This window comes from Mauremys mutica, chromosome 10 (assembly GCF_020497125.1).
Source record: "Mauremys mutica isolate MM-2020 ecotype Southern chromosome 10, ASM2049712v1, whole genome shotgun sequence".
NCBI classification, from domain to species: Eukaryota; Metazoa; Chordata; order Testudines; family Geoemydidae; genus Mauremys; species Mauremys mutica.
This window is the reverse complement of record NC_059081.1, coordinates 50,890,066-50,902,582: the sequence shown is the minus strand read 5'-3', so window position 1 is coordinate 50,902,582 and position 12,517 is coordinate 50,890,066. Positions and strand designations below refer to the sequence as shown.

General features: G+C 42.3%; 1 protein-coding gene across 9 annotated transcripts in view; it reads right to left on the bottom strand.

Annotated features, from left to right (window-relative positions):
- Positions 1 to 10,398, bottom strand: part of MFSD6 (major facilitator superfamily domain containing 6) — a 45,983-nt gene extending 35,585 nt beyond the window's left edge. For 2 of the 9 annotated variants that reach the window (XM_045032788.1, XM_045032787.1), the window contains exon 1: positions 10,127 to 10,398. Coding sequence is in view for 1 of the 9 variants with exons in the window: in XM_045032792.1 (XP_044888727.1) it covers positions 10,127 to 10,218 (92 nt within the window). In the remaining 8 variants the exon portion in view is untranslated. Of the gene's footprint in view, positions 1 to 5,002; positions 5,078 to 6,696; positions 6,769 to 9,531; positions 9,853 to 10,126 lie in introns of those variants that run through there. The other 7 variants (XM_045032791.1, XR_006582712.1, XM_045032786.1 and 4 more) reach the window with 5 other exon arrangements.
- Between the last annotated feature and the right edge of the window lie 2,119 nt (positions 10,399 to 12,517).

Here is a 12,517-nt window from a genome sequence, read left to right as displayed (position 1 = left end):
ACTAGGTAAATTGGTTGAAATTATAGTAAAGAGCAGAATTATCAGACACATAAATGAACACGATTTATTAGGGAAGAGTCAACATGACTTTTGTAAAGGGAAATCATGCCAATCTATTAGAATGATTTGTGGGGGTCATTAAACATGTGAACAAGGGTGACCCAGTAGATATAACGTACTTGTATTTTCAGAAAGTCTTTGACAAGGTGCCTCACCAAAGGCTTTTAAGCAAAGTAAGCTGTCATAAATAACAGGGAAGGTCCTCTCATGGATCAGTAACTGGTTAAAAGATAGGAAACAAAGGGTAGGAATAAATGGCCTGTTTTCAGAATGGCGAGAGGTAAATCATGGTGTCCCCCAGGGCTCTGTACTGGGACCAGTGTTTTTTCAACATAGCCATAAATCTGGAAAAAGGGGTAAACTGTGAGGTGGCAAAATTTGCAGACGCCACAAAATTACTCAAGATAGTTAAGTCCAAAGCAGACTGTGAAGAGTCACAAAGGGAACCTCACAAAACTGTGTGACTGGGCAACAAAATGGCAGATCAAAGTAAATTTTGATAAATGCAAAGTAATACACATTGGAAAATACAATCCCAACTATACATATAAAATGAGTGTGTCTAAATTAGCTGCTATCACTCAAGATAAATCTTTGAGTCATTGTGGATAGTTCTCTGAAAACATCTGCTCAATGTGCAGCAGCAGTCAAAAAAGCTAAAAGAATGTTATGAACCATTGGGAACGGGACAGATAAGAAGACAGTAAATATAAAACCACTATCTAAATCCATGGCATGCCCATACCTTGAGTGTGTATATTAAAAATAGAAATGGTACAGAGAAGGGCAACAAAAATGATTATGGGCATGGAACACCCAATGAAATTAACAGGCAGCATGTTTAAAACAAACAAAAGGAAGTACTTCTTCACACAAAGTATACTCAACGTGTGGGACTCATTGCCATGAGATGTTGTGAACGCCAAAAGTATAACAGGGTTCAGAAAAGAATTGGGTAAGTTCATGGAGGATAGGGCCATCAACAGCTATTAGCCAAGATGGTCAGGAGTGCAACCCCATGCTCTGGGTGTCCCTAAGCCTCTGACTGCCAGATGCTGGGACTGGAAAACACGGGATGGATCACTTGAGAATTGCTCTGTTCATTCCCTCTGAAGCAGCTAGCATTGGCCGCTGTTGGAAGACAGGATACTGAGCTAGATGAAGCATTGGTTTGACCCTGTATGCCATTCTTATGTTTGTGGAATGAGCTGCAGTGGCCCAGTAATATAATCTAAAATTTAGTCTTCTCTTTCTCTAGACTCCAGCATTGTGGTTGATTTTATCTGCAGACATTTTTTATTACAAAGTAATCTGTGGGAATTTGCAATTTTAAAACAAGTTCAGTGTTGCCAATTCCAGGATTTTACCATGAATGTTGCAACACCTGGTGTTTTTCTCACCAACCCCAGCTGATGAATAATATTACCTGAGAATCTCTTTTTTCCATTTCAAAAAAAGGTTCTATCCCTCATGATTGAAAACAAGAACCCTAAAGGCTCTAAAACCAAAAGACAAAGAAGAACAAAAAGTCATTTTTATTTATTTATTTATATATATTTTTTAAGACTCATGATTTTTAAATCAATGTCATAATTTTGGGGGCCTACATCTTGATTTTTAAATATTTGGAGTTGGCCGTATTGCAAACTGCAGAAGCTTACACTGATTTCTAATTAACTGATGCACATTGTTGTCAAATTTGAAAATAATTTTTCTTGCTCTTATTCACTAATATCATAAGATACTCTTAAAACCAGTTTTTGTAATATACATTAGATCTGGTATGTTAAATACTATTACTAATCAATTTAATTAGGGTGCTGGAATCATTGAGGCAAGTTCTTTTGCACATTTACAGTGGACTTTTTCCTATTATTGCTCATTTTTGGTTGAAAAACAGAGAAAACAAATTCTACTGATTACCAGATTAGATTTGCCATTGAGTTCTTCAGTTTTTCTTTTAGGCCTGCCTTGGTTCTGCAACTTGTGAGTGGGCAGACCCCTATAACTGTGTGGAACCCCGCTGACTTTAATAGGAGTCAGTTGAAGGACCATGGCCTTACTCTCTACCCTCAGATTAACCTTATGAACCTATACAAGTAGCTACATGCTCATCTAATTCTAGCTGCTAAGAGTTATTGTGTCAGAGTTTGCTTTCTCTCGATTATGAACAAGTTCTCTCTTACATGGCAAGATCAAGTGGCAAAATGCTGTGCTGTTTGACATCAGCCCTTCTTAGGTCAACAGAAGCCACCCTGATGTGGAGAAGTCAGAATAATCTTGATTAAAAACCAAAAACAAACATATTGTATTCCTAATCCTATGCATATGGATTCAAAACTATCTGTTTTGCACCAAAAATACATGGGTGGCAACATACAAGGAATTTTTAAACACAACAAACATGATTCTTAATTTCTCTTTTTATTTTCAGTTTCCTTTCCAATTGCAATAGGTTTCAGATTTAGGTTTCCTTGAGTATGTTAATTTTATTAGGTTTATGGATAACTAATATATTAAAATTGCTTATTATTGTTGGGGTTTAAAAATATTAAGCTATTGGATCTTGTCCTCATACGTTTTTACATCTGCTATTGCATCCATTTTCTTCTAAATTTGTTATGCATGTGTAATGTGATAGAAACACCCGTATTTTCACTGAATTTTGTGAAATGTTATAGAAATAAATTTCATAAAACAAAAGTAAAGTAAATATTTCATTGAATTCCATTAATAATGCACTATATACCCTTCAGTAATAGGACACAGTATCAGCATTAGCAGAAATTTCACAGGATTACTTTTCAGATTTTGAGGAGAGTCAATTTTTAAGATGCGGTGTTAATTAAAGGGGGGGGGGGAGATAGTGGAAATGAACAAACTAACATAGGTTCCTTGGAATTTCCTACAATGGTTCCAACGATGGCTTTCCAACTTATAACAAAAAGGCAACACAGCTTGGCCATTGGGCACCTCTACAGTGAAATCGAACTAAGCAGCAGCAAAAACATTTCTAAAGTTATGTATAATTTGAAGTGAGAGGAATCGACTATACCTTCCCCATTCCAAGGTTAGTTTAACTACAACATCACTATTGAAATTTTATGAATGTTACTGCTTTGTAAAAACATTTTCCATATCTACAAGATTGTAGTCCTAAGGGACAGTGTGTGAACTATAGTTCTAAGGATCAGCTTGGGCAAACTACAAAGGTTTGTAGCCAGGAACAAATGTGTTGAGAACGTCCAGACTAGATCCCTTACAAATGTATTAACTATCTTGAGTTAACTGGCATTCAACTGGAGCCAAAAAAACTCTAATGAAGACAAGGCCTTAGAAGAACATGGTGATAGAGTGTGGAGTTTTAGCTATGGGCTACTGAACACTGATTTCTGGCCTCATCATAGAAATCATGAACATAAGTTCTGAAGGCACCTTTTACCAACTTACCCAAGTGACAAGGTTAAATTGAAGAGTAGCTGCTAGCAAAGATCATGTGTGCTCCAATTTAGTTGTAGTGATTAAAGGATTGCCTGTGGTAGATCTTGAACAGCCTAATAAACCTTTTGCAAAGAGGTGAGGTGTATCATGTTGCACAAATCCGCCTGTGTGATACCACCAAGAGGGATCTTGTCCCCCAACATGCAGGGCAAATAAACAAACTTCCCAGAAGTTAGAATGCCCAAATCACTCACACAGACTTAAGGGAGAACTATGTATGTAGGTCCCCAATATCTGAACACCTTCCTGACATGAAGGTCATAACGCTCCCTCTCAGTTATGAGGTATTATTGTTCCCATATTACAGATGCAGAGAGGAAGCCACCTGCCGAAAATCACACAGGAAATCTGTTCCAGGAATAGATACATAGACTCGGTCTATGAGACCACCCTTCCTCTGAGACTACTTACCGTACGTAAATGTACACTGGTTTCCTTTTAACTACAAGCCTATCCTTCCTCTCTCTTTTGTGACTGTGTATTGTTTCTTTTTAGTTAAGGATAAGTAATCAGTTATATGCAAGAAAAACTTTGAAAAATAAATGATTCCTTCTGTTATAAGTCAGTGTTCCTATTCTTTCACCTCTGCTGTATTTACTTAGGTTTTATTTCAACCATACAAATCTACAACCTTTTTAATCCTTTTGTGGCTGATTTTATCAAAAGGATCATCTAACCTTAATAATGAATGATCTTCCACAATAACTGTTAAACGCAGGGAGAAAACGGAGGCAACCCTTTGCTCTGAGAAACGAATACAGATAAAGTGGGTGTCTGGTGCTACCTTTAATATCTGATATTACCCTCAAGAGAAAACCCCAGTGACTTGTTATAGTCAACTAGCTGGCTGTCACAATATTTCCCGGTATATGTTAACCAGACATCTTATGTAGATTATTTTAATACTTAACATTAAAGAATGAGTTTTAGATAATCAAATGAAGATACATTTATAAAAATCTTTAAGAGAGAAAAAACAATCTGATCTGTTCCTAAGGTAGCTAGAAAAATCATAGAAAATGTGTGTTTTTTGAGGCACCCCACTGTCTTCAGACAATTTAGTTTTTCTGTTGCATATAGTGACATACAACATATACAAGCCTGTAACAGGCAGAATCTTTTGGAGAGGCTAAGCAGAGAATAGCAGGCTTTTAGACTCAAAGTAACATAAAGAAGGTTGCACACAAAGCAAACTAGTTTCTCTTCACATTAAAGTATCTCATTAAAACACTTATTTCTATTTATTTTTAATTTCATAAAAGGTGCTTATTCACACTGACTCTAGGCATTCTCGTAGTTAAAAGAACACAATCATACAAGGAATTGGAAAATACAACAAGCCAATCTATTCCAGACAGCTCAACCTGGCACTACAAATCAATCCCTATAATCAAAGGAAAGGATCGAGTACATCAAAGCTCAATTCTCCCCCTTCACTTACCCTTGACAAAAGTGAGAAAACCCTGTGCTTTGCAGTGTGCCCTGAAATCAACAAATCTGATAGGGGAGTGAATGCCAGAGCTGAGGGGCCCCCCTTTATAGAAAGTGTCCTATCATTAGCCCCATCTCATTTAAATCAAGGAGTACACAACTCAAGTGCCTCCATCCAGCAAGTGCAGCAGTATAGCAGGGACACAGCAGCAACCTCCCAGGGAGGCAGATCCCAGGCCACTTGGGTTATGTCTACACTGCAATTAAATACTTGTGGCTAGCCCATGTAAGCTGGGCTATTTGCCAGCCACAGGTGTTTAGCTGCAGCGTAGATATAAACGTAGGGCTTTATAAGCCAAAACCAGCACCTTAAATTCAACCTAGAAGCCAACAGGCGATTAGGTTTGATACCTTAGGGGGAACTGCTAATACTTAAATATATAGCATAAATATGTGATTTTAACAAGAAATTGAGCATAGTTAAGAATCAAAAAGCAATATAAAGTTAGAGAGCCTCAAAAATAATCATATTAAGTGCAAATGGCTAAGCATATTAAGTGCAAAAGCCATAATTTATTATACACACAGGGTAGACACTTACAGAAGAACTTTGATGAGTTAAGTACACAATTATATTTACATATCACTGAAAACTAATATATTGAGAGCATCCAAAACAGGAAGAATTAACTAAAGCCCTCAAACCCATATGTAGCTATAGCAAAAAGAGCAGATTGGATTGCAGTCTGCATGACGTTGATAAATCAGAGGAGAGTTTATCTGTCAGGCCTTCCATGTCAAACTTACCAATATGGCCTCAAGTTCCCATTTAACCCTCTCAAATTTTTGTTAAACTTGGCAAGTAGAGCAGGTTTGCAATGAACAAGAGAAATTTCACAAGAAACTTTCTATTAACAGATTTTCACGTGTTCAGGCACTCATTCCTCTAAAATAATACTTCATAAAATTTACTCAATATTTTGCTAATTGTGCAAATTAATTTTAATTTAGAAATACCCCTGTGCTACAGCTGAAGATGCATCTGTGTCAATGTTTACAAGTTGTGCACTTCTGTCTTAACAGTTACTGAATATTCATTGCTAGCCATCAGAGCCAATAAACAGCACATGAACCTATGTAAGGCATCGGAAGTGGTGTTTCTGTTTCTAGTGTTGAGCTGTAGAAGTACCAGAGCTAACTTTCCTCCACAAACATCCTGACAAGACAATCTGTTTCAAAGAATGGGTGAATGAAAGATTAGTAGCAAATGCAGAATTATGGGCTAAATGGTGTTTCTACTAAAGCCATTGGATATTTTGCAATTGAAACCCCAGCAGAATAGGACTGAATCTGCAATGACAAACAAGTAGTGCCATGTTGACTACAATGGGACTACCCCCTTTAACAAAATTACATATGCAAATCTTCATAATATTGTGCTCTATATCTGTATTATGCTTTGTTGTTTTAATATTACAAACAAAAACAGATCTGCAGAACCTTTCATATAGCCTTTTAGGAGTATACCCATCATAACTTGATTGCTTTGGCATCAGTTTACATTCCAAAACACTGCTATAGAGTACAGACTCAGGCCCACAGTACTGTACTATCAGAATTTCTAAAGCTACCACTTTATCGTCCTTTAAATCAGTTTTTAAAAGGTCCTTTGGTGTGGTGCCTACAAATCACTACATTGATTACCTGGTGACCACTTGAAACTTCCAACACCTCTGTGACTACTTATTTATGCAAACACCCAGGTCTCTGCTCTTGCCTCATCCTCCCTCTTCTCCATCTCTCTGTTGATTCACCTGTTTAGTATTTAGAGAATGTGATTGTCAGGGGCTGGCTCTGTGTTATTTATTTGTCCAAATCCTCTAATCCCTTTGTGGGGACTAAGGCAATACAACAAAGAAATAACAGTAAATTCTCCACTGCCCAGCACTTTGTGTATTTGTTTACGCCTGAGCAAAGTGGATGTAAATGCTACCCTTCTGGTTTGGTAACATTTTACACTCACTTTGCCCATGTAAATGACAACGCAAGATGCAAGACAGTGGGCAGTCAGACCCTGCATTTATTATATGTATAGACCAGCGGTTCTCAAACTGTGGGTCGTGATCCCATTTAATGGGGTCACCAGAGCTGGTGATAGACTTACTGGGGCCCAGGGCCAAAGCCCGAGCCCCACTGCCCAAGGCTGAAGCCCAAGTCCAAGGTGGTGGAGCTCCGGTTACAGGCCCCACCCCCACATGAGGATGAAGACTTTGTGCTTGGGCTCCCCCACCCCGCCGCCCCGGGGCCTCGGGTGGGCTCAGGCTTCAGTCCCCACTCCTGGGATCATGTAGTAATTTTTGTTGTCAGAAAGGGGTTGCTGTGCAATGAAGTTTGAGAACCCCCTGGTATTGACTAAACTCTGTTCAGGAGAGGCTGGTATTTCCAAAAGAGACAGCCTTTATCAGCTCCTCTGGAACACCAAATTTATTTACACTATCTGCTTAATTAGAAAATATTTATTTATTCTTATTTCAAAGTACTGCAGAAAAATATTTGCCAAACAACAATATAGTTTATTCAGCTATAATATGCTTTTTACTGCTAGAATTTTCTCCACTCACTCACACAAGAGTATTGTTTTGGCCCAACTGAGAATGGAAGGGTTTTTGCTAAGCAGTTTAAATCCAAGATTGAACCAATCTTTAATAGGTTATAATCTGATAAGTGAAAATCATATGGATTTTAAATATGTAGTTTTTATTTTAAAAACTACCAGTAGCTACATCTTATGAGATGCTAACACAAAACTAGGTCTTAAACTCTATACATGGCAGCAAACAATATTCACAGATAAATATTAAACTTCTGCTGGGTTTGGAGGTAAACTCATATACTACATATTCCCATAGCTATGCTGATAAATGAAGCATGCAAGAGTATGAACAAAGCAGTAAATAAAAAGTTCCTACTGAGAACATGGTTCGTTCACTAAGATCTTAATTTTTTTTTAAATATACAAAAATTGAATATCTGCCCGACGGAGTGTCATGTGTAGACACCGCCAGCACAAGATAAAAAGTGACAATGCTTCTTTAGATGTTTTAGAGGAAACTTGGTATTTGGTCAGCTCCTCCAGTGAAACGTGAACTATTAGCACAATACACTCCATCAAAACCTGGACGTTCAACTGGGAAGCACTGGTTAATTTGGCATGGAATGACTCAATTACACAGACTGTGGTTAGGCCTCACCCACAACACTGAATACTGTGTTGCTACAATTCCTAGAGAATGAGGCTAGCGTCTGATGGAGGTTATAGTCTAACCACAGCAGATGCCAAAGATTCGAACTAAGAGGAAATATTGGATGTGACCAGTTTCCTCAAAAAGCAGCATGTGTGCCCATCCACCCGAAACATTAATGTTCTTATAATGGACCTGGGAAAAATTGGTTAAACAGAAACCTGTTTGTCAATCAGAAAGATCAAACATATTTGAAGAATAAATCTCAGAGATACCAGGAAAGTGCTATGAGAGAGGATTCAACCTGAGGAAAATACCTAAACATCTCCAACTACAGTGTAAGGGAAGGAAGCAAATACTTGGAGAAATGGGGGTGGGGGATATAGATAGTCTTCACAGTAGAGGGGAGGCACTGCAGGTTACAGGACGGGGAAGAAGAGAGGGCTGCACTAGCTGCAAGAGAAGCTTGGCTAGTATGATGATTATCAGCCTCTTAATACTTTAGATAGAAAGAAAATCGGAGTGGTCCCCACATGCGGGAAGAGCAAGCTGGAAGACTGGTGTGTAGTCAAAAAAAGGAAGCAAAGCAAGTCCCCATTATCACAGTGAGAAACACCCTCAAGGCAAACCCCGTAACTGCTAAATCCTCCTGCACAATTAAGAAGAATTGTGCCTCATCTCATCCCCACATATAGCACACACACCACTGAAAAACACTTCAACTGAACCCCCAAATTACCCAATCCCTATATGGAAATACCGGATCACTCCTCTTAATTTCCAAATCCTGTTCCTTCCATCCAAGAGCCCTGACCTTTCTTCCTGATGTCAAAAATCTTTCATCCCACCATTGTGGCCCTCAGAGAAGAGAAATGGAATGGAGTTTAAGACACTGGACTAGTTCTCAGGAAAGGAGGGTTCTATTGCTAGCTCAGGCACAGACATCCTGAGTGACCTTGGCCAAGACACTTATTCTCTCTCAGTGCCTTACCTTCCTACCTCACAGGGTGTTGAGAGGATATATATAATCAATGTTTGTGATGTACTACTCAGATACTACAGTGGCACAGCACCACAGAAAAGCCTGCTAGCAAAAACATTTGGTCCTAGCAATTATGCCTGCTCCTCCCCTTCTTCCAGTTTTACCCATTTGAAGGGCCACACCCTCATTTCTGGTTATTTTAAAGGCCACCTCCTTGTGATGAAGGCTTTTCACTATGCTCCAAAGAGACATGTACATCTCACTCCATTTTGCTCGGCAATTCATTCAGTTTGGGTATCACTCATTCAAACGGACCTAGCTTGGCAGTGGTGCAGAGATGACATCTGTCGATGTAAAAAGACAACAGCTCGCTGGCCGGGCAGGGGGGTTTCATGCCGACGGGCAGGTGCATGTCGGGGGATGGCTCCTCCGCACGCAACCCCGGGCACCCTGCTCCGCAGCGCCTTTGTTTGCAAGTGCAGTTACGTTTGCGGAAGTCCATGCCCGGGCGGTGCAGCAGTTTCCACATTACAAAACAAATACGAACCGGATTACTCAGTCTCCCCTCCCTGCTGCTGTGGCACCAATGGTGGAGCCGGCGCTGCTTTCCCCAGACCGGGCAGCACGCAAAGCCCCGTGTCAACCCCAGCCGGGGCGGGGAGGGGAAGGGAAGGGGTTAAACCCAGGTAAATAAAACATCCTCTGGAATAAAGCAACAGCAGCTGCCGGCACAAGTCTCGGCACCAATGCTGTCACAGCAGGCACAAGTCACTGCCAGCCCCCCGGGAATCGCACCCACCCCGCCCAGAGCCTCCAGTTCTCAGCCAGCTGAGGCGGGAGGGGCAGCGAGCCGGGGCAGATTTCCCTCCCCCCCCCCGAGTGCGTGTGGAGGCGACGGGCAATGACTCACCTCGTGGCGGGGGGTCCCTCACAGCCTCTCCGCTCTCGCGGCTGCTCCCGGAGCGCACTGCAGCTGTGCTGCGGGCGGGGGCCGCGCACCATCCCCAGCCGCCGCCGCCAACTCCTCTGCGCACGGGCGCGGCGGGGCTCAGCAGCCGACCCGGCCTCCAGCGGCGGCTGCTGCTGCTGCTGCAAGGTGCCGGCTGGAGCTACAGCGCCGAGGGAAGGGCCCGACCCAGCCAGCCAGGACTCCGCCCTCCCGGCGCTTCGCGTCCCGCACGCCAGGGGGCCGCCCCGGCACAGCGTGGAGCGCCCTCCCGCGGCGTGGGCCGGGGCAAGGAGCAGCGCGCTGGGCACACCAGCCCCGGTAACAGCCTGCAGGGCGCGTCCCGGGGGGGCCCTTACCCTGCCTGCCCCGTGCCCCGGTCCGCCCAGGCGCGGGGGTATCGGTGAAAGCCCCGGATCTCAGCCTTCATCACCCCCAACCCACACCCCCTGTGGTATCCGCCCCATCGCCTCCTACCGACACCCCCTGTGGTGTCCGCCCCTCATCACTCCCTACCGCCACCCTCTGTGGTATCCGCTCCTCATCATCTGGTACCGACACCCCCTGTGGAGTCCACCCCTCATCACCCCCTACCGACACCCCCTGTGGAGTCCACCCCTCATCACCCCCTACCGACACACCCTGCGGTATCCGCTCATCATCACACCCCTGTGGAGTCCACCCCTCATCACCTCCTACCGACACCCCTGTGGTGTCTGCCCCCATCACCTCCTACCGACACCCCCTGTAGTATCCGCCCCTCATCACCCCCTACCGCCACCCTCTGTGGTATCTGCTCCTCATCACCCCCTACCGACACCCCCTGTGGTATCCACCCCTATCGCCTCCTACCGACACCCCCTGTGGTGTCCGCCCTCATCATCGGATACCAACATCCCTGTGGTGTCCGCTCCTCATTACTTCCTACCAACACCCTCTGTGGTGTCTGCTCCTCATCACCACCTACCGATACCCCCTGTGGTATCTGCTCTCATCACCCCTTCTGACACCCCCTGTAGTATATGCCCCTCATGACCCCCTACCAACACTCCCTGTGTATCCACTCTCATTACCCCATATTGACACCCTGGGTGATCTCTGCCCCTGATCATCCAATACTGACACCCCCATGTGATATACATCCTTGATCACCCAGAACTGACACGATGTAATATCTGCCCCCATCCCTCAGTACTGACACCTGGGTCATATCTGCCCATATCAGACAGTGCCAACTCCCTATATGATATCTAACCAGGATTATCCAGTACCAACACACCATGTGGTGCCCACCACAGATCACCCCATACCATTACTCCACGTGGTATCTGCCCCAATCACCCAGTACCAATACCCCACTTGATATTGGCCCTTAATCACTTAGTACTAATACCCCAGGTGATATCTGCCAGTGTCACTGATCATCCAATACCAACAATTCATATAAGGTGACCAGACAGCAGGGGTGAAAAATCGGGACAGTTTTTCTGCCTATATAAGACATCTGGTCACCCTCTACCACTGTGATATCAGCCACTGAGCATCCAGTACCGACACCCTCTGTGATCTTCTCCACGTATTAACTAGTACTGATGCCTGTGTGATATCCACCACAGATTAGCCAGTACCAGTACCCCATACAATCCATACTGGTTGAACTAATCGGCTAGTTCCCTGCACACTATGCTATATCTAGGGCTGTCAGGCGATTAAAATAATTGTGATTAATCACACTATTAATTTTGTTAATAGTAATTAATCGCACTATTAATAATAGAATACCATTTATTTAAATATTTTTGGGTGTTTTCTACATTTTAAAATATATTGATTTAAATTACAACACAGAATACAAAGCGTATAGTGCTCACTTTTTAATTATTTTTTATTACAAGTATTTGCACTGTAAAAAAAATAGTATTTTTCAATTCACCTAATACAAGTGCAATCTCTTTATCATTAAAGTTGAACTTACAAATTTAGAATTATGTACCAAAAATGCATTCAAAAATAAAACAGTGTAAAATTTTGGAGCCTACAAGTCCAATCAGTCCTACTTCTTGTTCAGCCAATCACTCAGACAAACAAGTTTGTTTACGTCTGCAGGAGATCATGCTGCCCACTTCTTGTTTACAAAGTGAGAACAGGTGTTCTCATGGCAATGTTGTAGCTGGCGTTGTAAGATATTTACATGCCAGATGCGCTAAAGATTCATATGGCCCTTCATACTTCAACAACCCTTCCCAAGGACATGCTTCCATACTGATGATGGATTCTGCTTGATAACAATCCAAAGTAGTGTGGACAGATGCATGTTCATTTTCATTATCTGAGTGAGATATCACCAGCAGAAGA